Genomic DNA, 27,199 nt, shown 5'->3' with positions numbered 1-27,199 from the left:
TAAGGAAGAGGGACAGTGGTTTAAAGGGCAGAAGTTGGGAGAATACTCCTCTTTTCCGCTCCACTTTCTTCTGTGTCTCCTTTAATAGCTTTGGAAGCATTTTAAAAGGTTTCCTTGCTACTTTTTCTAGCCACAGACTACTGCCTAGTTTGTTTGTTGCAACATTCAGTTATCACTTCCAAAAGTAGCTTTTCCCCTCCATCACTTGTGAAGAGAACTGGAAAAGCAGTGGCTGAATGTAATCAGAAACTTTGCTTGCTAAGTCAGGTTTCGAAATTGAGCTGCCTTTGGAGGGTGACTCACGCTGACACCGTTTGTGTTCTTGTACTCTGGGAGGAGCTCTTATTTGTATTTATGTGTAGTTTACCTTATTTATATATTAAGAAGAGTATCTGGACACATTGAACTAATTTCCCAGCAGGAGTTTTTGTGTCTACATTTGAAGTTTCTTATAAAGCTGCAACATCTGAATTACACTGGCTTTGTACACTTGCTAACAGGGATATTTAGGAGGTAAAAAGAAACTGCAGAGGTTGTGAGAACAAGCCGTTCTCACACATGTTAATCAAGTAGGATGGGGAATGCGCTGTGCAGGCAGCAGCACATCGTCTGCCTGGAGAGTATTTGTCAATGTTCAGTGAGGAGCTCCCAGCACTTCCCTCAGCAAACAGAGGTATCAGAATCAGTCCTCAACCCCCCTGTCACCTTACCTTGCAGAGCTCTAACATTTCTCATTGCACAAAATCACAGACCTGAGTTGCACAGTGGCCAGACACCCATTTGCCATTTAAGGAGAGAAAGGAACAGGGAAAGGATCCTAGGAAAGAAAGAGGGCAAGTGTGAAACAGGGCAGCAGGGTCCTTTGTTAAACTTCCTAGGCTTCTGTACCTTTTGCTTACAGACTTTTTCCCCCATCCTATTATCTCCTGACAGATGAGCCTTCTAATCACTTACATGAGTCAAGGTGGTGCTCCCCAAACAAGGACAAGAAACAGCACCCTGCAGTTTAGGTGATCAACCCCATTGGCCAAATTCAGCATTGAACACTCACCCAAACCTCTCAGCAGAGACAGGCAGACCTCTAAAGGTGGTCCGTTTGCAAACAAAAAGACCAACTTGATTGTAGTAAATAATTCTGTTGTCTCCAGTGCTTATAAGTGCATCAAGATGAGAGCAGCAGTGGATTTGGTGCTGGAAGGGGCATAATGGACTTGCAGCAATTGGGAGAGGAAAGGAATCGTGAAAAACCAAAAGTCTCCCATCAAATGGTTAGCAAAGGGCCAATTGTTCTATTTACAAGAGCTCTCCTGCCTGGAGGAGAGGAAAAAAAAAAAAAAAGTATCAAGACAAGCATTTCCTCCCTGTAATGATAAGGAGCTGTTGCCTGCAGCGTTCAGACTACACGGTTTCACAGATGTTTTAAAAAACCCCCAGCCGACAGCCTCTCTCTACCTTAACTATAGCAGCAGCACAATTGTCTGTCAGTCTCTGTACAAAGCAGAGTGGAAATATTGCCCTCCTGTTTCTTTAAGTCCCAGAGACTTAGTAAAATTAACACTAAATGTTTTAAAAGAAACCCTATCAAAAATCACTGATGATTTCAAGTTATTATTGAGCATGGGTGTCTGAGTAGCTTGGGGCAGTGCACATAAACTTGACAAACAGGGTACTTTAGTGCTGCCTGCCCAGATCCACATAATAGGGCAATGAAGCTTTTATTCATTCAAAGAAAGGTTGAGTTTGATTGGCAGGTCAGCCTGCCTGAACACCACAGTCTCTTTTCCCTAACACTTCACTGCTATCAATTACAGTTTTGAATGTGAATTGTTTCTAATGTAAAATAATGCCAACCTCTGCCTCTAACCTCAGGCCAGAAAGCTCTCTTGTGCTGTGGGTTTTTTTTTTTTTCATTCATATTCACTGACTGCCTGAGGACTCTGTTTCTGCTTTGTATTTTCCCAGTCTCTCACCAAAGTGCTGCCATCAGAAGCTGTATTCATGCGCAGAACATTATTTTCATTGTATTAATGATAACATTGGTGAGCAAAATAAAATAGGGTGATATGATGCCTCCCCCCCCTTTAGTTGCCACAGTAGTACCGTTTGGTTTTGTAAACATGCAGATTCAGAGACATAATTCATAATAAAGTTATAATCCATTACAAGCAAGCATGACTCTGAAATTGCTTGATTTTTATCTGGCAGTTGACTTAAATCTGTTTGCGAAACTTGCCCGATTGAAGAGAATGCAGATCTTATTTAAATCAGGTGATTTGGTTCAGCTGCCATCTGTTGGCCGGTTCATTATTATGATTCTGTGGTTACAGTAGTTACCTGTCTTCATTTATTTCAGTAAAACAGAAATTACATTTAGCAAATAGTGGGGGTGTTATGTAATCTCTATTACCCCAGGGAACTGGTTTTATGTGTGTGCATGCATAACTCTAACACACAATCTCCTTTCTATGCTGGATGACCATTTATGCTGCAAGATGCATTTCCTGTTGCTTTCTGACAATCCTCAAAAATGAGTTGCTTTGCTGACTTATAAATATGCCATGTGTGTTGTATTGAAGTAGGTTAGAAAGACCCTACAGGATGGTGGTTTTGAATGGTCCCACAAAGGACACATGGGATTGGGACCCTCTGAAAGGTGGAGTCTCTTCTAGACTTGTTTTGTAATATCAGATGCTGTTCTTTTTTTCTGCTCTTTTATACGATCAGTGTCATGTCAGTGAGGACTTTGTCCATTTATCCCATTTCACAAAAGCTTCTATTGCAACTGAATTTCCATTTTGCTGCTGCTTGCCTGATTTTCATCAGCATTCTCCCTCTCTTGTGTGTGTCTCTCCTGCTCCGTTATGGAATCCATATAACAGTGTGCATTCTGCCTCCAGTGACATCACTTTAGGCTTTCTCCCATCACATCCATTAATATCTTGATAGGCATATACAGGGAAGACCTGCCTTTGCTCTTTCATCTCTCTTGAGACAGCCACTCTGCAGAGTAACCTAGAAACAAGCCATCCCTTTTGGATGCAATTGCTTACAAAAATACCAGTTTGGAACAGTGCTTTCAATAATAGCTTGCTTTTTTTTTTTTTTTAATTGAATACACTCAAACACAGTTTTAACATATATTTAATTTTACAGTGTGATATTTTACTTCCAGTTTGTGATAAAAAAGGGTCTCTTCAGAAAAAATAAGTGGATGAAAATGTTATATGATACTTTGTATGACATAGTGGAGACACCTCCTGCTTCTGGCGGTTTTATGTTTTCCTTGTGGGCTCTTTCCTGCTATCTAAGATTTCTCCATTAACTCCAAGGATAGGGTGGTCTGAGAGCTTGAAACAGGAAAACCTGAAGTCTGGGGTTTTTTTCCTGTTATCAGGTTTCGCTTGGTTGTGGTATACACCATGGTGGCTAGCACAATGTCTGAGGAACTTACATATTTCCCACCATATTGTGTACTTCTGTCATGCTTTACATATGGTGATTTTGATTTTGAGGGTACAGTTTCTAGTTTTTCACAAAATCTTGGGTTTTATTTTGAATTCAGATGAAATTCAGTATTTCGGGCTCTAAGTCAAACAAAGAATCTGCATTTTGGCCAGTTTCACATTCAGAAAAACTCATATCCTATTAGCATATTCCTGGTGGATAGGTCATTTTTATACTCACTTTGCAGTTTGGGAAGCGGAGATAAAGTGGCACATGGTCCAATTTCTGTGTTATACGAGTTTTAGAGCAAAGTAACTCCATATTTTGAAGAGGGAATTCCTGATTTACAAGCTCAGGCTAACAGACCACTTTCACAGCAAATACGTTATGTAGTTTTGGTGCAAATAAATATGTGCCTTGCCCTGCTCCTCAGTAACTGCCTTGTGAGGTTCAGACCTTTGGAGTCTGAAATCAGAGTGTGTGAAAAGGGAACTATGAGAGATGCCACCTACTCTAAATCGTCCTCCAATTTCCAAACAAACATATGGCACAAACACATTGTAAATAAAGATGACTTCAGACACAGCTCTTTTCATGGGTGAATGGGTTACATTGGGCGTTTTACTGGCAAGCAAAATGTTACTTGGATTCCACATTTGAATACTTGATCTGTTAACATTGCTGGATACTTTCATTCCTGTGTATTGATTTAAAGTCTCTACTGCAAACAAGCAGTTAGCTCACTGGAAGGCAGCAGTGGTAGAGATGTTGATGCACAGGCAGAGCCTGAGTTTGCTTTAGTCGGCACTGCAGCGACAGGGTTATGTTCTCTCCTGTATGGCTCCGGGACAGTGTTTATGTACCATCTCACTCTGCCTAACAGCCACCAGAAACCATTATTTCTGCTGCAGGCAATGGCAATTTGGCAATGCCTGTGCTCTCATTGCTGTAATAAAGCATTGGCATTATCCAGCATTATGAGGAGGATTGTGTTTACCTTCACTGGAGTATGAAGTGGTTAAGGCTGTAATTCAAGAAAGCAATTGAGCATTTAATGTAAATCCATCATTGTTCTGCACATACTGAAGCATGTGTTAAACTTTGACTTTAATGAGACTTGACCAAGTGTTTGAAGGTCTATATGTATTTAAGATCAGCTGATACCATAAAGACTGTTTAGCTAGACTTTATGCACAGTGTGGATAAACACAGGTTTACTATCAGATGAAAGATGCCCTGCTAGTAAGAAAATTTTTCTGTAGGCCAGTCTTTTGACTTGTGTTTTTGTGAAGTCTGTTGCCATTCCTAGTGCATACTTTTTTTCTTTCGGAAGGAACGCACAAAGAATTTAATATTTTAGCTTATAATTTTATGAGGCACAAATATATTTGAATAGTCAGCAGAATCCTTCCTCAGTTGTTTGGAAGCTTAACGGGTTTAGAAAGTTCTTCCTTAGAGATAAATAAGCTGTCAATTCATGATGAAGAAAATCAAACTTGTACTGTTGATTTTGGCTGTGGTATTTGCAGAAGTATGAGAGAAATTTTTGCAGTCGTAGAGCACTACATGTGTTAGCATTTAGCTTTCCAATGCCACATTGTGCCTCTGATAGCATTTCTAAAAGGTAAACAGAAATGTCAAAATAATGAAAATAAAAGATTAACCATTCATATTTTGTGGGTTAGAAATCAAATCTGTATTGCAAATTAATAGAAAGCCAGCTCAAGTTCCCAAAACTTCTTAGTACACCAGTTGCCCCCCCTGCCCCTTCTTCTGAAGGCCTTTTTCAAATTTCACCAAATTTAGATTGTGAAATGTCTAAACAGAGGTTCTAAACAGAAACCTGGGAGGTATAGAAAGTATGCCAAGAGCAAATTAGTTTACTTAGTTCATGACTTTAATACACCCTTGCAATTAGCAGGGTATTTCCTTTGGACTTGTGGTCTCAAGGTATGTGTTTCTGTTCATGGTTTGGTTTTTTTTATTCACTGCCTTTAAATGAGAAAAAACAAACTCCACAGTTCTGCCTTGCTGGATCCATACGTACCAGGAGTTTGATCATGTTCAAGTTACAGTTTGACTCTCAATACAGCATCTCCAAATGCGTGGGGAGGTGAGAGAAAGTCTAAAGTGAGAGAAGTCTAAGTTAGGATGTGGTTGTGAACAAAGCAAAATTAGGCTGTAAAAGCTATTTGTGAAACCTCTCTTCCAATACACCAGTTCCTCATGGGTGCATATGCTGAGCAATGTGTTGTTTGCCAGGCTCTTCCTATGGAGAAAATGCACCTATTTGCTGATTAAGATGCTATACTCATGGTGACAAAGGTTGCTGAATACACGGGTCCCTTTAGAGGCTGCATTTTCCCCTTCAGATATCCTAAACCTTTCAAGATCCCAGATGCTTTGTGCCTCTGCATTCTCCTCAACTTCCTTGAACTAACTTCACTTTCTTCTCAGTGCCAAACCTTCTGGAAACAGCTTCAGTTCAAACTGTATCTTCCAGAGCTGCCTGTACCCTCATCTCTTCCCCCCCCAGAAAACAACTGTAACCTACCTAGTAGCTGCAAATTGGCACCCACAATTGTAGTATCTTGACCCAGCATGACACAACCCCTCTCCCTCAGATACCAACCCTGCCCACAAACCCTCCACAATGGCAGCTTGACCCTGGCTGACACAATTGACCCTTGTGTTTGCCAAACCCACAAAATTATAGGGGTCGTGCAGGAAAAGGCACTGAGATGGGTTAGTTTGTGCTCCCTGTGCTGTCTGTGACACTGTGACCCTATTCATGGGCACATCCTTGCAGGAGGACTCGGCAGCCTGTCTGAAATGCATCGTTCTAAATTGTAGCCTTAAAAGATCCTTTTTTAGATGCAAACGAAAGACCCAATTAGAGTTTAGGGGGTTTTTTGTTTGGTTGGTTTTAATTTTTTTTCTAAAGAGCAAAAATGTATTAAGATTAGTAAGAAACATCTGATTGCTCCCTCATGAGCCCTACCATTTTTCTGTTTTCAATCTTAATATTTATTTCTCCAGCATGTGTGTAGACTGCCATACACCCAAAACCAGTCTCATCAGTTATATTCGCACATGTGGAATCTTCAAGCTATAGAAGATCTGTTTATATTTGGCATAGAAGTGTTATCTGATGGTCATGCAGGTTCTAGCCCAGTTTCTTTTAATAGCTGGTGATGTTTTAGCTGTGTATTTTAGTTTTACCAGCCAGAGAATGGGAGAAATTATAAATCCTTATTTCAAAGAGGTGATCTGTGGACTAATCAAACAGTGTTTATAACACATGTTCTAAAATGTAAATTCATATAAATAAATGTATGTATATTTATATATACTATATTTATATATAATATAAATATATCTCTAGTGTGTATGTATGCACATACATGTCTTTGTATCTATGTGCATGATATGCATGTAAAAGATAATTTTTTTTGCCAGTGTTATTAATTTACTCGTAATGCCACTCAGCACCCTGGCTTAGAAACAGGATTTGGGGCTCTCTGCTCTGAGGTGTATTTTGCTGCAGGCCTGTTGGCTGTGCATTGAGGCTGGGTACAGCAGTGCCGTGCTCCTTACAGGGAGGTTTTCTCTGGGCTTACTAATACAGAGAAATTTACTGGCATAATTATACCCGTATAATTATGCTGGAGTAGTTATACTGCTGTAACTCCCATGTGAATGCTCTTGTGCTGCAATAATAGTGCCCATATGGAAAGTTATACCAGTTTATCTCTACTGGTAAATATCTTCGTGTAGGCAAGGCTTTCTTTAGGGGCAGATTTTGAAGACTCATATACTGCCCAGTCCTTGCAGGTCCTTATTTTGTACATCATAGTTTGCTTTTGTCAACCACATTTTGTGCATAGGAAAAACTTCAGAATTCTTACCAGGATCTTTGGAAAGAAACAAACATTTTCTCTCACCAATATAACACTTTCTTTCCACTACATTTACTTTATTTTTTTAATATCTTTTAAAATATAAAAATACAGATGTAACTTCTGAGTTTTGTGTTCAGGAAATTTCTTTTTGGATGTACTAAGGATCAGATATAAGCCATGTCTGGAAGCAATACGTGGCCAACAGCTGAGTGTGTGTGCATGTGTGTGTGCTCATCTATCCATGATTCATTCTGAGGGCTGTTTTAGCCTTCATAAAATATTCATGCTGGTTGTGCATGGTTCTATAATTGCCATCTCAGGCCTTGAATTATTTATAGGTTGTACTGTTCGCATAGTCTCATTTACTGATAGAACAGATAACACTATACAAGAGGATCCCAAACACTCTAATGCCTGTTACTTTGCATTAAGTAGTGGAATTATATTACTGTAGGTGTAAAACGCTGGCCTTTTTCTCCTCTCACTTTAATATATCATTTTTGTATTTATAATATGCTAATTGTTGAGATGCTGTTAAGCCTCATAATTCCTGCCGAGTTTTGCAGAAATCAAGATGTGGTTGAAATGATTTAGCTCTTGATCCCAAAATGATTGTTCTAAATCCACCCCCTCCCTTCCCCCAGTTGTAACACTGAGGGTAATTTATTGAAGTGATGTATGAGTACACATGCATACCTGAGCTCCTTTGTTTTGCACTATTGATCAGTTTGTGTATCTTAACTGCTAACAAACACACAGAAGTCCGGGTAATGCAGACATTCACCAAGTGTATTTTCAAGTTCATTGTACTCAATTAAAACTGACTATGAATTCATCATCAAAAGTGATCTTATTTCATCAAATTTCCTATTCATCTTTCCTGTGATTAATTCTGTCAGCTTTTCTGACCTACTTTTGACTCTTCTTTTTCTTTTTCTGCATATGTGGAATAACATCAGTTTAGCTTGGACACTTTTGAGTTTTCTGTGCCTGCTCAATCTTTGGTTTATCTACTTTCTGAACCAAGCGGTGGTTCTGGGTGGAAAATGCAGCTGAGGTAGAGTTAATTTTCATTTTTTTAATCCTTCTGCTTTTCTAATTAAAAGAAATACTTTCTGGAGTAGAAATTCAGTGACTGGCAGAGCCAGAGTGCTGGTTCGTGCGCTACAATACCTTCCATGCTTTTCTCAAAAACTTTTGCACGGCCTTGTGAAGTCACATATTTCCCTCCTCTATGAAAAGAGAATATTGGCATTTCCTTAACTGCCATGATGGCTATAGGGACCAAGTGCGTAATGAATATAGATTGTCTCTCTGCTATAGTAAGGAAGTGCAATAGGAATGCACAGGAAAGACTGCTGAAGTCTGTGGTGGCAGTGAAAGAGCACAGGATCATGCAAAACACACTTAGCCAGGTTTTTTGTAAAGATGCGAGTCCATGCAGGTGGGTGGAAAGGAGAGCTGCTTAAAGCCCTCCATTTCAGTGCAGCTTATTTCGTTGCTCACACAGGGATTAGGAAGGATGTTCCCCCAGATGAGTTTTTGCTTGCCTGGTTCCCTCAGGGAGCCAGTTCCCAAACACCAGCACCAGCCTCTGCTCCAGCTGGCAGGCTTGGGCTGCTCCTCTACTCCTGGACCACACGGGTATTCCCCAGCAGAGACTTTGCTAACATAGCTCAGCAAAGTTGATCCTAACTGAGGGATTCAGGCATGTGCCTCTGTCTCTGGTGGCAATGGATTGAGTCTTGTATTGGCAGCGCTTTGCTCCCTTCTTGGCTCTCCAGAGGTTTGAGTGATTTCTGATGCTTCAGAAGGGAGGAGCCAGCCAGGTATGGTGCAAGGAGGAAAAGGTGGTGGCTTAGCAGTGGTTATGGGTGCAACATTCCCGTTCAGGGGAAGCCTGAGAGCAGCAGGGAGCAGTTGAGGTGAAGATTTAAAACTTACTTTTCTCAAAGTCAAGCAAAGTGTGGATGAAGGCAGCTCTAGGATGAAGCCAAAAGGAACTGCCAGGAAAGAGTAGAGCAAAAAGAACTGTTTGTGCAAAACAAACCATTTTGGTGAACAATAAATTATAAAATAAGCCTTGCGACATTCACCGTTCTATAGAATGGGCTGAATTGAAAAGAGCTGTGTTCCTTTCTGTATGATTTTGTGAGCCCTGTGGGTCTCTCCAAGAAGGAAACAACGTTATTGTCATGCAGATTTCTCTCCTTCAGGATTTCTGAGATTCCATGAATCCCTTGCAACAGAGCAATTCTACACTGCTACTTTTTTCCTTTTTTTTTTTTTTTTTTTAAAGCTTTCTCCTGCAGTGCCAGTGCAGCAGCTTTGTTGCAGTCTCCATCTTTCTCATGCCGTTCTTTCAGATTTCAGAGCTAAGTGTCACTGTTGTGGCACACGTATGTTACTGAGCTTTCCTGGTAGCAGCCAGCTCACTTTCTGCTTTTCTTCCTACCCGTTTAGAGGGTAACGTATAAATAAGGAAAAAAAAAAAAAACAAACCAACCAAACAATATCATGAAGTTTATTCTTATCTATTGTGGCTTTTGCAGAAGTACCTCGAGGCCTCCTATAGGGCATTTGTGTATACAAATAGTATTGCCCCCCAAAATCTATGACTGTAAGGACTAAAGATGGTAAATGAATGACAGGACACTGAGGAGAATGGGATTTAAAACCAAAAACTGATGGGGGGTGCTGTACAGCTGAGCTAGTCAAACCATTTGGCTTTGGTCAGGAATAACAGTCTCAGCTTCTGCTTGCCTAGGTGTGGTCATAGAGCTACTCGGAGGGTTTGCACCATATAATTTCTGAGTTAGGCACTGGAAAAGAGCACACGTTTTAATAGCCAATTACTAAGTAAGTTTTCTTTAGTGAAATTGTTAAAATATTAAATATCTCAAGGGTCTTGATTTTCCCCTTTTCCCATTTTCTCTGGTAACAGGTCTCTTAGCTGAAACATGGTCCTGGTTTTTCGGGGTCTTTATTACCTTTCACACTGTGCAAATAGGAGGCTGCTGGGACACCAGGACATCACTTAGCTTTAATTGGTCAACTGGCCTTTGCTGTTATGCACCGCACACTGCCGTGCCATGGCTGACCTCAGACTGTACTCCAAACCAGTTTCCTTCAGCACTGGGTAGTGCCTAATTACATAGAATGCAGGAACAGTGTGCTAAAGCCTTTCAAGAAAATTTTATCGTATCTATCAATCTAAAGGCATCAAGTGCCAAAACCCCCATACACGACCTGGAAAAACAAACTGGTAAGTGTGCTGCTTTCACTGATACTGGCTGTGCTGAATAATTTTCTAGAGATATGTATAAAAAGGTCTATGAAATCCTACATCATTTCCCCTTTATATATCAGAAGTCTTTAAAAATATCTAAGATTTCTTTTTTATGCCAACAGTACATGAGAGAATCCTAGATATGTGTGACACTTTTTAGAAAGTGTCTTTGTCTTTATCTATCCTTATAGTACCTGTGTGCTAGGGAAGTGTCATGATCCCTATTTTAAAGATGGGAAAAGAAGACACAGAGAGATTTAAAGCTAGATTTTTAAAGGTGTTTTGACTTCTGAAGATGCAGTAAAATGTGCAGTAGGACTTTCAAGTGGGCTTAATTGTGCATTTAGCAGCCTAAAAGCAACTCGGTCGCTTACAAAGTACACCAAGCAGAGACACGAATCTGGGTCTCCTATGGTCTGGTCTAGTACTTTAACTATTGGCTGGCTCTTCCAGGGTGGATTGATTTTGGAAAATAAGTATGACACTTTGCTGCCCTGTTGATCAGTATTGCCACTTCAATAAGACATTGAAGCACTGAGTCATGGCCGCTGACATTAAGAGAAGAGCAAATCCTTGTCAGTAGTTAAAACCTGAAGTGTTTGGAGCACTGTTTAAGCATAGACATTTCAGAGACAGTATTTATAGAGAGGTTAAAAATCTACTATTCTGTAAGAGCATCTTTCAAAGAGGTATTTGCACATCTTAGCCCTGGAGCACAGTGAAAAAGCCCAATGGCCACACTCCACAGGGATTATGGAAAGACAGACTTTTTCCAAAGACAATTCAGAGCACTTGGGCTGGGTTCCTGCCCAGAACTGCCCTTTGGAGAAGCCTTGAGCTGTCTGAATGGAAAGCTTGGGAAGGCCTCCCAGCCCTGGCTGGCAGAGGGGACCCTTAGTGGTGTCAGCACTGCTCCCTGTGTTCTTTGTTCTTAACAAGGAAATGTAAATCTCAGTACCTGTGAATAGTCCCAAATTCAGTGCCATGTATCTGTGCAGGGATTGCCACGTCAGTGTTGTAAGAAGTGTGATGCTCCCTCAGAGATGGGCTGAGCTCCAGTGGGTCCCAGGGCAAGTATCTGTGGGGTTTTTGCTAGACCTGTGCAGGAAACCTATCTCCAGGTCCAGAGGCCTGTCAGGAGTTTTCTGGTTTGAAACCAAGATTGCAAAACAAACAAAACCCACACACAGCCAGATTGCTGTGCTACTTATGAGTCAGTGGTCCAAGAAAAAAGGGAAATTTGTAAGAAAAAATGCTATAATTTCTATGCCAACTTTTAAAATGCATTTCTAACTTTCTTTTTTTTTTTTTTTAACTTTAGTTAAAATTTGCAAGCCAGGTACGTTTCACCAAGAATGGATGCTTTTCATTTTTAAACTCTCTGAAGATGATGTTTTGATACACTGGAGGTTTTTCTCTGAACATTTTTTCATACTGATAGACCTTCAGACATGACTCTTTCCTATAAAAGTTTCTTTTTTACAAACTGACATTTCCCAACAGAGGCAAAAAAAGTATCCAGAAAATCAAGTCAGATCTGTCTCTCCCAGATTGGCTGTGGGCTCATCACCAATGCGTTCACATCTCAGTTAAACCTTTCAAATTAAGTGTATTTGAATACTTTTTGTTTCATAAGGAATCTGGTGCTGAAACACAGGAGACATCTTTGATGTAAAAGAGAACAGAAGGGTAAAACTGGCATTACCATTGGGACACCTTTGTTACAAAGCTAAAACTGGAGTCCTGGGCTTTGCTTTGGTAAGATTCATTTTTCCTAGGGCCTAGGAACTCAGCTCTCAGAGGTCCTTTCCTTATTTGTCTTCTTCCTCTGCTGCTGACAAACCAGTTGAGGTCTATAAAAACTGATTCCAGTGACAAATTCCCTCCTGGCCACAGTGCGCATTTGCAACATGTAGTTTTATTACTGCATATAGTACTTAATGCAGCCATATGTAGATCCAGATGTCTTTCATCAAACCTGAACCCGCCACAGCTGTAACCAAAGTAACCAAAAAGACTGCAATTCTTGCACTTCTTGCAGGAAAATAGGAAGAAGATTATTAAAAAGTGCATGTATGTCACATTTATATATTTTTCTTCATGTATTGTGTGCCTTTAAGTTTTTAAATTATGTGTTATTCATACTCTTGTAAAAAATCAGTTTTGCTCAAGAAAAAGAAAAGAAAGCATTAGTGCCATGCCAGTCACCTACAGTCCAGCATCACATTTTGTGATACAAGTCTATGGTGTTTCATTTCTGTTTCAGGCTGTTGGCTATGGAAGCAATAAGCATGGAAATATTGCAGGTGTTCTGACTAGTTTTAAGTCTGGCTTGACCCTCACTTGTATGTAGTTTTATATAAACTTGGTTGGCTTAAACTAGGGCAGGTGAAATTGTATCATGCTACATACAGTAGACGTGGTTTTGGTAAACTTGCTGAAGAGTTGTTTATACATTCTGATATACTGTGTAGTATCTAAGTGTACGTAGATCTGCATCTATGAATAGGTATGATATAAGTTGATAAAATGTAATGACTGACAAATATGCCGCATCAAAATGTATGAAATATGCCTATAAAAGCATATGCAGGTGCACATTCTTTGTGTTATATACCACTTCCATATGTCGGATGTGTGTACATGTGTGCACACACATGTGCTCATGGGTTTACATGTACCTGTGTGTTGCTGTGGTCCCCAGTGTGTAGTTTATAGTTTGGAGAGAAATCATCCTCCATCATTCTTCACTGCTGAGCTGCAGCAGACCAGGCCAGCACATCATTTGTTAACAGCGACAAAGCTGCACTCATAAACGCCGACATGTTACATTAATTTATAGGCACTGAGTGACTTATTAAATGTGACGTGTGAAATATAACAGGGCCCGGTATGGATGATTAGGTTTTGGGCTTTGAATTGTTGACAAGGCAGGGGTAATGAATTGCAGGACACAAGCTAGTATGTTTCCCCCTCATTAGTCAGTATTAGCTGCATTAATAGTAATAATTGGATATATTCATCATTTAAAATGTTTTAATAAATGTTTGGACAGCACCTGATCTAGGCTGTCAAATATTAGACTGGAAGGTTTGTGATGGGAGAAAAATTATGCGATTCCTTCTGCAGAGATTTATACAGCCTAAGGGGTGCTATTTGCCAATGTCCTTTAGGAAGTAATGGGGGGAGATAGTTTGCAAAAAGACAGTGCAACAAGAGAGAAACCAGCCTCTCTCACATTTCAGGAATAGATTTTCATTTTATCCTAGAGACTTACTTGTCCCGAGGTCAGGTCTCCAAGACAGGGTCTAAATTGGTTATTTGTGGTCTGTTGCCAACCTCAGATCAGAACTTCACAAAAGGTGTGCGTGTTTTCATATGATTTTTTTTGTTTCATTCTTTTACAACTGCAGTCTGAATGTTGCCCAGACCTTAGGAACTTTCCAATTTGGGGGTTTGGCTTGGACTCATCAGTACTTTGAACTATTAGCATATTTAAGATTCCAGAAAGTTTTTTTGCCTGGACATCTTAAAAGCATGTTTCTTTGTGGGATGGTGACAAGACATTTCTGTGGGTGTTCTGACACTTCCACTTTCATTCTTGGTTTCTGTATCTCAAATGCATTATTGCACACAATTCGGTAAAGATTCCTCTAATTAAAGAAAAGAAATACTATTTTTCATTTCATTATTTGGTGATCTTCAGAACTGGAACTTGAAAGTAACCTAAAACTGTTACCAAGGAATGCAGACTGCATTTGTCTCTTGCTTTGAAAGGGAGATGTAGATGAACACTAAAATGTGCCTTCTAAATGACTGGGAGGAGATTGAGGTGACCATGTCCAGTTGCAAAAAAATTGTATCAAAACACTGAGCTCAAAACTTGTGACACGTCACTTGACTGTAGCCTGTTATGTATTGAAATCCATTTTTAAAGGCAACCTTCAGAATATACAAAAGCACATGGAGTTATTGGCACTGTATCACTGTATCACTGTATCACTAGACTGACAATTTTTATCTTAAAAGAAGAGTCCTCTAAGGAAAAGCTACTGTGGAAAGCAGTGTTTGGTGACTCAGTGGGAGGTATGCTTCCCTTTTAGATACTACTGAAGAGGTGCACACTAGGGAGTACTGTGTTGCTTGAGGTGCTGTCTTTCAGGAGAGACACAGAGTCAAGTGTCTGGCCACCTGTAGTCGTAACAAGTCCCAAGACACTTACTGCAAGGATGAAAGTTTTCTCCTTAGTGTCCTTGCTAGTTCTCACTAGCTTGTACTGAGCGTCGTGAATCTTTTAGATGAAGGGATCTTCACGCTCTTCTAAATACAGTGGACCAAACCTGCCTCTTTATATTCAGGAACTCACTCTGTGCAAAAAGTTGGTGGAGGATTCGGAAGGTGCCAAGGCTAAATCTGGCTGTGGATAGGTGATGCTGTGGCTCCAGAATGGCAGGAAAGATTCATTGCAGGAGCAGGAACAGTGGGACCATTTTGCACTTGTCATAGTTATTCTGCGTGGTAGAAGAAAACTTTGAAGGTAGAAATTTGGTTATTCAATTGTAATCAGAATGATTTATACTTCTGAACTTGGAGTAATGTTATTTTATTTAATATATGCCAAAGTCACATGCAACTTGTTTAGATAATGTATATTTAACTGTGCTTTCCTCTTCAGTTTAAATCAAGCCTTGAGTATTATTTTGTCAGAGTTGTCTGTTAGTTGGTGGTTATTGTTGACAAGTTGATGTGAGGGTATTTTAACATGTTGTCTAACATGTGTCTGCTGCTAAGTTTATCATTGGCACTGCACGTTTCTTCAGACTCCCTCTTAATTTTTATTTTGAGATTAAGCAGGCATTTAAAACTTGATACTGTATGCTCAGCAAATGAGTTTAATCAAGCCTTTGGGCACAGGGCTGTGTTTTTATTTCCTGTATTAGTTAACTCTTGGTCTGGAGTCTCAACTCACTAGAGAAGATGAAAATTCATGTTTTCTCTAGCTTTATATTAATATCTCTCAGATCACACCCTGATCTTGTCATCTATGTTCACATTGTTTAGCCAGCTATCTTAAAGAATTTCAGCCTTTTCATTAGTCATTAGCATGTGTCATAGAAAGGATAATGTGTTATGGCATTGAAGTTAGTTATTATTCGATTAGGTCTTTAGTAGAACTTTGTTAGAGCTACAGAATTGAGTGAAAAAAGAATGATCGATATTCAGTACTTATGTAGAGTTCTTGATAATTTTAGGCTACTTTAGGTAGAAAGATTTTGAGTGAGATTTGTTAGTTATTTTTGCATTTTTTTCCAGGGAGGTGCTAGGTAGGGCAGCTGTAAATTTTTGCCGATTCTCTTTACTCTTTGCCAGTTGCCAGCACTATTGCTCTCAAAAAATCAATAGAACATAAAATAGAGCTAAGGAGTGAAAGGTTGTTAAGTAACAAGCACTTCCTAGTCCATTGGACATCTCAGTGACACAGCCAGATATCCAGAAATATATGAGAGATCCCAACTATTGTTGGTGTTTTAGCACCCATGGAAGATGTCTGTGGTTGCTGAGTCACCTTTTTTCCAAATATAATAACACACATTGTTGTATGCTCCCTTGAGTAGGGTATCTAATGCTGTACCTCTGCCTTTACAATGCCTTTTGTCTCATAATTCCAACCAATAAAGTACAAAGTGGCATGAGTATAATATATTGCATTGCAGCCACCTCATTTCCTTACTTTGCTCCAGCTGTAACTTGCCACTGTCATCCTGATCTGAATTCTACTCTGGTTTTGTGACATTTGGTTTTGTCCTTCAGCTTGGGTACCGTCACTGAATGGTTGGCTTCAAGGACAGAAGGAAATACTCTTGTGAGCTTCATCACCTTTCCAAATGAGTACAAATGATAACTTTGTGGCTACCAGCTATAGTGCTTTTTGCACATCTCTCTGGCACAGAAGAGAGCATCAGCAAAAGTATTTTTCCTACATATTCAAGGCCCACTGCTTTAAGAAAAGCTCTGAAGTACTTAATCCAAAACTTGTGGTATAAGCAGATATGATTTCATTTTACATGTCTGCTCCAGAGGTCATTATTTCCAAGATTAATTATTTCAATGGCATGTTAAAGGTAGCAGATAGATGCAATAGTTATTGATGACATCTCCAGCATTTTATATACTGCGATTCACTTCATATCACTTCAAAACCTCTCTCTTCTGTGGTGACTTATAATGAATTTTACAGTTTCTGGATTGCTTGTCCATATACACACCAAAAATTATGCAATATTTTATATCTAGAGTCAGTTCAGGATCCCCTTCAAAAGCCCCTGGAATATCTTCTCTCTTGAGCCACCACATGCACAGCTCAAAGAAAGTGCCTCCACCTTTCCACAAAACAGCTCTTTGCTTCCTTCCAGCACTCAAAATAGCAACTATACTCCAGATCCATCCTCATTGCCAGAGCTCCCTGCTGTAAAGGAAGTGAGGGCTTTATACTCTTAAATATCATGAAACAATGGGAACCCCTGAATGGGATGTCCAGCTTGTGGGCAGAAGACGAAGGCAGCACTTGACTTTCTTCCACAGCATTTTTGTGCTGGACATGTTCTTGTATAAATTCAAACATACATTTGCATGGGCAGTTAATTCTAGACTCACTTAGACTCATCCTCACCAGTTTCTTTAAAAGGTTCCTTTTAATTATTTTGGGGTTTTTCCTTCCTCACCTCCCCCCTGGAGAACAAAGAAAGTTATTACAAAAAGTAAAATCACATCTCCCAGCTGAATGTCTGTCAGATTGTCTTTTATCACCTACTCTGACCAGGTTCCCAGTTTAGTTTTGGTTTTAATTTATTAAAAGTTAGCTTTTAATAACACAGTAACTTGAAGTTACTGGGTTTTTTTTCTCCCCCACATAAGGTCCTTCACTGCTGCTACTTTACTCAAAGCAAACACTCCATTTGCTTTTTAAAGTGTAAGTTTTCTTAGGGGATGCAATCAATCTTTCATCATATTGACATTCTCCAACTATTCCTCTGTAATGACTTGGATGGGTTGGGTGAGGTAAGTTCCACCCATCTTCATAGCAGGACCGAGCGAACAGATTTACAGCCGTGTTTCTAAGTTGCCCATTGCTGTTGCTGTTCTGCTGAGGATTTGGTGATACACAAGCTGAGACTGGGGTGTCATCTCAGCAGTAAATCCTGTGGTCTCACAATGTCTGTTGCGCTGGTGATGATCCTGAGGCAGTGAAGCAGCTGCAGCCCAGAGCCCCTGAGTTTGCACAGAGTCAGCATCTCATGGGCACACTTCAGCATATGTACTAAGTTTCTGTTCCATTTCTGTGGAGCTGGAAACTCCTTGGATTCTGTATTCTTAATGATTTTGAGACATGAATGAACTCAATAATCACTTTCTTCATTTCTTATGTGCTTCTGCTTCATAATTGGCATACACTGTGGGTTATTGTAAATAAGAGCATCTTTCTTTGTAGTTTCTTTCTCTTCAAGCTATCAGTCCTGCATGTAAATCTGGTCAAAAATCACTTCCACGTCAGTCTAAGCAGACCTGGCTTTTTTCACATTAAGCATGTTCCACTTAAAAGGAAAAAATAAAACAAAGCAAAACAAACACCTTGAGAGCAAAACGGAGCAGGTTCTGTGCCAGGTCTCTGGAGGGAATGCTGTTGTAACATGATGTCTACACCTAGCATAACCATTCAAGGATACATCTGTTCAGATGGGTTTTGAGTAGCACTCTACCTCGAAATGTACAGAAAGTTTTCTCAGTGCTCTAGAGGCTCAGGCTCTGGCCAGAAGGTACCACACACATGGCCTTAAATAGCCTGAGCCCCTGGGTTGCGCAGATTCAAATGATAGCACTGGTGCATCAATGTTATTTTAGGACTTTATTGGTGCCAGGTTATTTGAGGAATCATTAATTATTGTACGTGCAGGCATATTGGACACAGGTTTACATGCAGGTGATTTACATGTGTCTGATCCAGGGAAAGGTGGGAAATGCTTTTCCCATGCATGAAGCATTTACCATGTGAATCTTTGTAACTTCCTCAGTAAGCTGATGAAAGAAATACATCATCAGCACCCTCAGCTCAGGGTGACAAGTTTTAAGGTCCATGCCTGCTGTGAGAAAACCAGCTTCAGACAGCTGGATTAACACTGCTCTCTGACATACTATGAGTTTGATACTGCTGATGCTTTTTGGTAACCATGCTAAAGTTACAGCAGTTTACCGTGAGGTAGCAGGCAACCAAATACTGATATCACATTGCAATAACAGTAATGCTGTTATCTGTCATCACTTACACTGAACAGAGGTTCTTTTAGCAAAACTATGACTCTGGGAGGGCTGCTAATTCAATGGCATTGTGTGAACTATGACAGACCACAGAGCTGGGTTATGTTTTGTTTCCAGTGACTGAAGCCTAGCATCTTCTCTAAAAATTAAAAATAGTTAACCCACTTTTATATCCTAGTATATAAGAGGTGACGAAAGAGTGAAATTGGGAAAGCATGAAGGGAAAAGTAATTAAACTAAAGCAAATTGATCAAATATTGTTTGTTTTTAGTTTTAACCAATGAATTCTGTTGGTTATGTGACTTACTCGATAATAATGCACTGTGATGCTAGAAAGTTTGTTACAATTTCAGCTAAAGCCCTGGCCTATTAGCTCATAAAGCATAGTCTGTGATTTGAAGCATGCAAATAAAGGCAGCTTTGGGAGGCTTCTGTGATGTGTAAGCTGGCAACTGGAGCTGTGCATGGGGCATAAGTGCAGGCACTGCGCTGCTTATCTCACAGTGCTGTTTGTGTCAATATAATGTAAAGGATGAGTGTATGTTCAGTTATCTTGCATCTAGCTGTCTTTAACCAAATACACTGTGTATGCTCTGTACACAGATGGCATAAAGTCTTTCTGACTTATTTTTTATGAGATAGGAAGGTAGCTGCAGTTCAAATGTAATAAAAATTTGAGATAATGGAGCTGGGCACAAGCAAGGAGGTATCCGAACATTCAGATTTCCACTACTTTAAGAAAGAAAAAATTATTAAAAAGTCAGGCCTGGGGGCAAAATTAAATTACAGAAAACTGAGCACTCAAACCTGCCTCTGGACTATTTTTAATTCTGTTTTGTGATGTTGTTTTTTTGGTAGTGTTATCTTTTCTTATTAAAAGTCTGGGAGAAGAAACCAAAACAGTCTCTCTGGGATTTTAATTCACTCATGGGAGAAAATGCCAAACACACTTTCCCAAACTGCTCTAAATTTCTCTGATGCATTATAATTCAGTATCAGAGCACTAGAGAAATCCAGAAGATGCAAGATGAAAAATTGATATGCTGTGCTTCACTGTGCAGAACACACAGACCTGAGGAAAAGTGACTGGGAACACTTGCTGAAGCGAGCAATGAGTGATTTAAGGCTGTTTTGGGCAGTCCTATCTTCTGATTTGATGATTACGTGGATGCCTCCTCAGCTATTTGCTGTGCTGAACTGAATATTTACTGTATTGATAACAGCAAACCCAGGCAATGCTAGCTTCAGGAGTCAGAGCAAGTTCACAAAAATAATGTAGACTATTCTGTTTCTATTATGGCATTGCCTGAAGAATCTCAGTCAGTAGACTCTTAACTGCTTGCGGCTTATTCTCCATGTCATGTTGCTTCTCTTAGGCCTTTTCTGCAGTTCAGGAAGAAGACATATATTTTCTAGTAAAATAAATATTTTTCAGGCTTTTGGTTTTGTTTTTTTTTTTTTTTTAATTTTCTTTTTGTTGTATTTGTTGTTTTGTTTGCATTTGTTTGTTGGTTTTTAATCTATTGGATTTTTCAGCATCCTATAAATGCAAAATACAGGTCTGGTTCTGCTTCCATTTTAAATCAGTGAGCACTCTGAATCCAGGGAGAGCAGATTTGGAATTTTTTTTGTTCTTAATTAGGATGTTTGACAACTCAAGAAGGTTATGTTTAGAAGAGAGTTAGATGGCTGTATCTGGTGTTTGATTTCTCTTCTGCAGAATAAATTTCCTGTTGTAAAAATGCCACAAAAGGTAGCTACTGCTGTTTATTGACTAAAAAGCCAGGTAAAATCCAGCTGTGAACATGTGGGTAATAGGAGGTTTTCCCCCATGCCTATATTTGATTTCCATACACAGCCTCATGTTGGTAAATATCAGTGTAAGACTCAATTTTTCTTTTGTGAATAGAGTACCTGACATGACCAGTTAGTTGTATGTGAAAAGGTCTGCAAGAAAAAAAAAACAACAACCAAGCAAAACCCACATGAGAACAAAAAATAAACCATTGCAATATTAGACTTGATAAAAAATGGGAATCTTCGTATCTTAAATGCTAAGGGACTTTTTTCCCCTCTTTTTTTTTTGCAATTATTAGTAGAGCTGGGCTAAGCTCAGGTTTTCTGTAGCGTAGGAAATTTCATTATTTCAACAATTTTTCTCTGGCAAAGTGGAATAAAAAAAAGTGGTCCCTTCAAGTAAAGTTTAAAAATGTGGAAAATTAAAGAAATTACTGTTCAAGAAAAACACACACACAAATGCTTTTATTTAGCTTAATGTTGGGATAATTCCATTGTGAAATATGAGATTTGATTAGAAGAATCAACTTCAAAGGGAAAAAAATTACCTTTTTCCTTCTGAAATTTCTAAGGAGACATTTGTGCATTTTTATGATTTACTTTTCCAAATAAAATTGCATCAAATGCATTTTCTCTATATTTTTATTTTATTGGCAAATTACTAACTAGAATTAGTTAACAGTAGGTGCAATATAACTTATTGAAGTACTCACTAGATATTGTTTGAGACAATTATATTTGTAGCATCACATCCCTAGCGTCATCTTTTCCTGGAAGGACAATCAAAAAAAAGGAGGGAGGCTGATATCAGAGCTGGTTCTGCAAGGTACTGAAGTATGTGGGTAGTACCTTTGTCTCCATCAGTACTGCTTGTGTATTTAAATTTATGCACATATTTAGTACTCTGCTGAATTGGTATGTCATACAGAATGGACATGCAATCCTTTTATCTGATGGACAGTTGCTAATTATTGCACCAGCCCATGTATTTTGGTTTTGCTAATTTTGCAAACCCACATACACTTACTGCTGTGTTTCAGCCAGGAGTCTAAAGTTACCCTCTTCTATCAAATGTGCTTATACCTCAGAAAAGGTGCATTTTGTCAATTTTGTTTGCCCTAGCCAGGTTTAAGTTGTATAACTGGCACTCACTTTCTGGATAGCCACTGGTCTGGCTGACCTTGGCAGCATGACAGCTGTCGTATTTTCACATGGGTGAACTGTTCTTGAACAACTTCTCCAATGTGTTGGGAACAAACAAGCTTTTCTTCAGCATCAGGAATGCAGCAGGTCTTCTTTCCAACTTTTTTCTCCTTCCACAGACATATTTATTGTGGCAATGGCAAAAAAATCCTACTGCTAAACCTTCGTGTTTGAGTTCCTTTAAATTCCTTCAGGGGAGTGACAGAAAAGCCAACCAAGATCATGTCAGAGCTTGCTTTCTTTAATTTAACTCTTCATTTATTATTAATAGACATGGGTATTAATTTGTAGGGGCAAGAAAAGTAGGAGGGCAAAATCCTTTTACATCTTTATTGCTAGTATTTCCATTTCTGCTGTGTATTTACTTAATTTAAATCACGGTGTTATTTAGCAGTGACAAAGAGCGGGTGCTGCTGGGAAGGGTATTGCACCAACCCAAGGGGTTGCAGTGTGAAGTACATAATGGCCAGCAATGAATGGCAGGGAGTATTTTGTATTTTTGAGTATTTGAGTGACTGCCAGCTGGTAGCATGCTCACTAGATCCTTCAGCTGGAATGAGGACGGAGCCAGTGGTCAGGAGTTAGAAGTAGCAGAGTGATAAAGCAGCTTAAATATGAGCTAAAGTTAACTGGTTTTCTCCAAAACTGCACACCCTCTAACCATGTCTCTGCGGTATAATGGGTGAAGCATGGAGTCCTGTGATTTAATAGCAATGTAAGTCATTAAATCCAAGTGCTTTATAAAAGTTTGCATGATTCTGGATCTGCGCTGATTTGCATGGAGCTGGCTGGTGTTTCTCTGCTCCATATGCACAAATGCTCTTCACACCAGGGATGTTAGTGGTCAGGAAGGGAATCAGAAATATGTTTTGTTTGATTCATGCAAAAAAATAAACCTTCAAGGGTAGGAATAAGTATAATTGATGACTGAGTCTTGTGTGGCAGAAAAGCTGGTGTTCAGCAATCACACAAGTTTGGAGGGAGAGTTAAAGTTGAAGATTTTATTGACACTCTTGTGTTTTGCAAGTTTTTTTTCATCTTGGGACTGAATTTCAGACCTTGGTGGTTAGTATTAATGCTGTATATCCTCTGTGGTTAGTATTAATGCTATACAGCCTTGCCAAACACAGAGAAAGTTAGAACTGAAAAAATAACCTACTATGAAGAAGTTAGATGCAAACAAACGGAGATGGAGGTTTATGCTTACAAAGAGCTCAGCTCTGTTGGCACTTCTCCTGGACTAGTCCTGTCAATCTAAATCTGAAATGTTTGCAGAGTGAAGTGTTTCTAATGAGCAAGGCTGGCAGGACTGGACCCAGGTAAAGAAGGCACCTGAACAAGTGATTTAAAGCAGGCACTGAGAGACTGGGCTGAACCCTGTGAATCAAAAAGCTCCGTCTACTCTTGTCTTAATGTGTTCGCATCCACCTTCCTGCCAGAGCCCAGGGAGACCGTCAGCCGGCACGTGACATGCCAGCTCGGGAACCACTCGGCTTTTGCCTGGATGAGCGTGGGATGCTTTTGTGTAGCCAGGGGGATCCAGCTCTGGTGTGTTCCAAAACAAAGTGCAGCCTATAATTTGTTTTGTCTTTCAGTTGAATAAAAATACGGTGCTTGGCAGAATGTGTTCTGTAAGCCGTTGACTTCTTACTTAAAATGCAGTGAGTGAACTTGGCTGGGTAAGCTTGGGGTCTTGCAAATTCCTCTGAAAATACTGTTATTTTTTAAGTTGATTTTTTTTCTGGAGTTGATTTAATTCAAAGGATGTTTTATTTGGTTGCTTGCTTACCTGCATGAGTTTTTTTGATAGGTTTAAATAGATGAGAATCATTTCTTCTGAAGTTAATTTTGGTGAAGCTTCTGTGGAATCTGGGGAGATAACACAGTGCAAAAGGAGTTAGACTTTGAAACTTTGGGTTAGAGTTTTAGGACCCCAAAAGCCAACTCTTGTATGTCATAATGATTTTCCAAGCCTTTGAGCTGACATTAGCTCAGACTTTGTAACGGAAGGGAAGGCCCAGAGTTTCCCTGGAAAGCTTTACAAAGAGCTGTCAATCTCTTTTGGGACCCTTGAGTCAACCCACCAATTCCATTGTCATGCACTCGTGTGCTGTGCAAAGCCATACTGGGAAGGCACTTCTCACATTTGCATGGCTGGTGCTGTCTTTCCATGCAGATTTCTCTACCTATTCCATGTCCCAACTCCCCCTGGGTCCACTGTGTTTCTCCAGGGCTGCAGCAGACCGGGTAGGCAGCTCCTGGCCTTGGTGCTCGGTGAAGCCACCAAAAATCCCCTGGCAAACCCAGGTCAGTGTCAGCTTCTTCCCAAAGAGTAAGCAGCTCTGAGAGGTTTTGCCACATAAGGGCCTGTTTGAGGCTGCAGGCACCAGCTGACAGGGATGTCTTTGCCTCCCAACAGATGGCCGGCCTTTTTGTTTCAGTAAGCCATCTCGCACGGAGGGGTGGTCTCTGGATCCTGCCAGCATTTTGCACGACAGGGCCAGCTCAGGGCAAGAGGGATCTGATGTCCGTGCCCTTCATAGCTCATGAGCTAAATGACCAGCTGCTGACAGGAAACCCATCATCTGAAGTGTAAGATCCTGAACTCTCCCCGCTTTTCGTTTTTCTTTGGCAGAATTAATGCCCTATTTGCTTGTCCCTCAGAATCCATTCTGGCACGAGTACAAACCCTTGCCTGGTGGCAAGCAGTTGTCTGGATTTGAGATGCCAAGATTTGTGCTGACAGCTCCTTCTACACAATCTGAGTCAGGCTGTCACAGCTGGCCATTAGAGGCTTAAAAAGACACTCACATATACAACAAATAACAACTTTTCGTTACTGAATATCAGAACCTGCTTGATGAGAAAATGTAATGCCTTACACTGCTCTTTATTTTAGTATAAACAAGCACAGTGTCTTCAAACCCCTGTTCAAGTGTGGCAGCTGTTTGTTTTATGTTGATCGCTTGTTCTTATTTAGGAGCACAGGTCTAGAAGGGTCTTCCTTGGTCAGATCGTCCTTGATAATCCCAGGCATCACGTTTTATACTCATCCTCATTGCCTTACTTTTCTTCAATGAAAACAGCCCCTTGTAGTTTCAATTTGTCTTTGCAGCTATTTGCTTAGTGTGATTGTCTTGGCATGGAGGAGCAAGCATCAAAATTTGTCTTGTTGAGAGGCAGCATCACAACTAGAGCAAAGCAAAAACTGTTCCTCATCAAGAAGGGATTTTTTGAAGCTGTTTACCCTGCAGTTTTGCCTTTTTGGGTGGAAGTGTGTGCAAATTCGGCTGACCTTGTATTCAGTTTGGGTGCTAGAAGATGGATGCTTGCAAAAGTTAACTTTCTGATTTAAAGTAAAACAGGATCAAACAATTCCTCGCTCCAGTTTTGCAGAGCGAAACAGGTCAGAATAGCTTCTGCTTAGTCATCTGATGGTTATTGCAAGAGTAATGCTGCTCTGCCTGGTTGTGCTGAGTTTTAAACTTGCTATAGGATTAAATTTTGTATGGCTGAGCTTCAGTAGGCCTTATTCTGTAGTTTATTTTGGACAAAAGGTTGATAAACTTTGGCTCTCAGGGAGGAAGCCTGGAATCTGAAACCCACTATTATTCACTGACTTGTCTTTATGAGTTTACACTCCACTGATGCATAACACTGAAGGAAATATTTTCAGTGAAATGTTTGCTTTTTTATTTGGCTTTGTAAAATGCAATGTCTTTTCTTAGAGATATATGTCAGGGTCATATAGCTACTTCAGTGAACTGTGTACGGCCAGGAAATAGACTGCACAGAAAATATTTCATTTCTCCATGAAGTCAGTCTTTTAACCAACACTTACCCCCTTCTCCTCTCGGAGTTTTGAGTCTCCCACTAGCCCCTGTTTGAGCATTAATTTTATGCACAAACTGGGTTTAATTGTGGGAGATTTCAACTGTAGGGAAGATTTTGGGAATTTTTGTATTATGTCAAAATTTGAACATGACAGCGAACTTTTAAAACAAAACCGCATTTTTATGCATGGGAATTTTCTTGGATGTTATTTCTCTGTCCTCTTTTGGCTGTGCTGAAATATGTGCCTCTTACTTCCTTGCTGCTATGGATGGCACGATGAAGCTGGCGTTCACCATGAGAGGGACTGACTTTGCAAACTTTAATGGCTCTAATACAACAGATATATTAATTTAATCCTTAAATGTTCAGGATGTGGTTACATGTTTTGCTGGACTGGGGCCTGTGGAAACTCTGCTCCCTCTTTAGTTGGTCAGTGGGAGGATTTGTCTGAAAACTAATGTAAATAAGGCTTTGTTGGACCAAATCTGCAGATGTTGCATAGGACTACTACACACTGTTTAGAAGATGTTAATGTCCGTTTCTCTTTCTCCACAGGTTCTTCTTGAAATTTTTCCTCAAATGTAACCAAAATTGCCTAAAAAATGCAGGAAACCCTCGAGACATGCGTCGGTTCCAGGTCAGTTGGACACGCTTCCTCCTTTAAAAATCAGTGTCTGTTAGGAACAGAAGTACTTTGACCCAAACTAACCCAGTAATTCACTGGAAGATGCTAAAAACAAAAGGTCACAAAATATTGCCTGAGGACTTCTTGTCACGGCAGAATTGGCAGGAAGTAGTTGAGGTTTCTTGCTGTAGACAGTAATGAAGATAATGTCATTTCCATGGGAAATGAAAGCATGGAAAGGAAAAATCAAAATGACCTCACTGTTGGTTTAGGTTATGGGGCTATCCCGCTCTGAGATACTCCCTTCTGCCTGGGGAACTATCTGCCTTCATGCAAACACCAAAGGAGCACCATGTCTATTGGAAGGGGCAGAGGAGGATATAAAAGTAATTAACAAAATCAGGCTTGAGGCTATTCTTCAGCAGTTATTCTTCAGCAGCATTAAAGACTCATAAAAGTTCATCCATGAAGGTCCATCCCTGCAGTCAGCACTTGGAAAAACCTGCCATTAAATGTATCTTTCTTGGGATGCTTTTGGCTGGTATTTCCCCACTGTTGCAGGATGTGGCAGTGGGACTTGGGAACACAGCTTCAGATCACCAAGGACATTTTGTTATGCTGCATCTATGTCCATGACTACATTTGGGATCAAGTACAGTGCTGCCCTTTGGAAGATGGTCTGCACTTGCCTTCCCCAGGTCTGACAGCAGATTGGTATGGTGGCAATGCTGAGAAATAGTTGCTCCAACCTTGGTCCTTTGGACCAATATAGTTCTTTGACTGTGCCAATAA

At 39.9% G+C, this 27,199-nt stretch overlaps 1 protein-coding gene across 8 annotated transcripts in view; it reads left to right on the top strand.

Annotated features, from left to right (window-relative positions):
• EBF1 (EBF transcription factor 1) overlaps positions 1-27,199 on the top strand; it is a 276,447-nt gene that overhangs the window by 148,194 nt on the left and 101,054 nt on the right. For all 8 annotated transcript variants that reach the window (XM_061360179.1, XM_061360178.1, XM_061360177.1 and 5 more), the window contains exon 7: positions 26,338-26,419. In XM_061360179.1, coding sequence (XP_061216163.1) covers positions 26,338-26,419 — 82 coding nt within the window. The remainder of the gene's footprint in view (positions 1-26,337; positions 26,420-27,199) is intronic.

This window comes from Neopsephotus bourkii, unplaced genomic scaffold, assembly GCF_033783945.1.
Source record: "Neopsephotus bourkii isolate Nb327-2 ecotype Australia unplaced genomic scaffold, CSIRO-AGI_Nbou_v1 NB_1016, whole genome shotgun sequence".
Lineage (NCBI taxonomy): Eukaryota > Metazoa > Chordata > Aves > Psittaciformes > Psittacidae > Neopsephotus > Neopsephotus bourkii.
The sequence above is the reverse complement of the archived record's forward strand: the minus strand, read 5'-3'. Positions and strand labels throughout refer to the sequence as shown.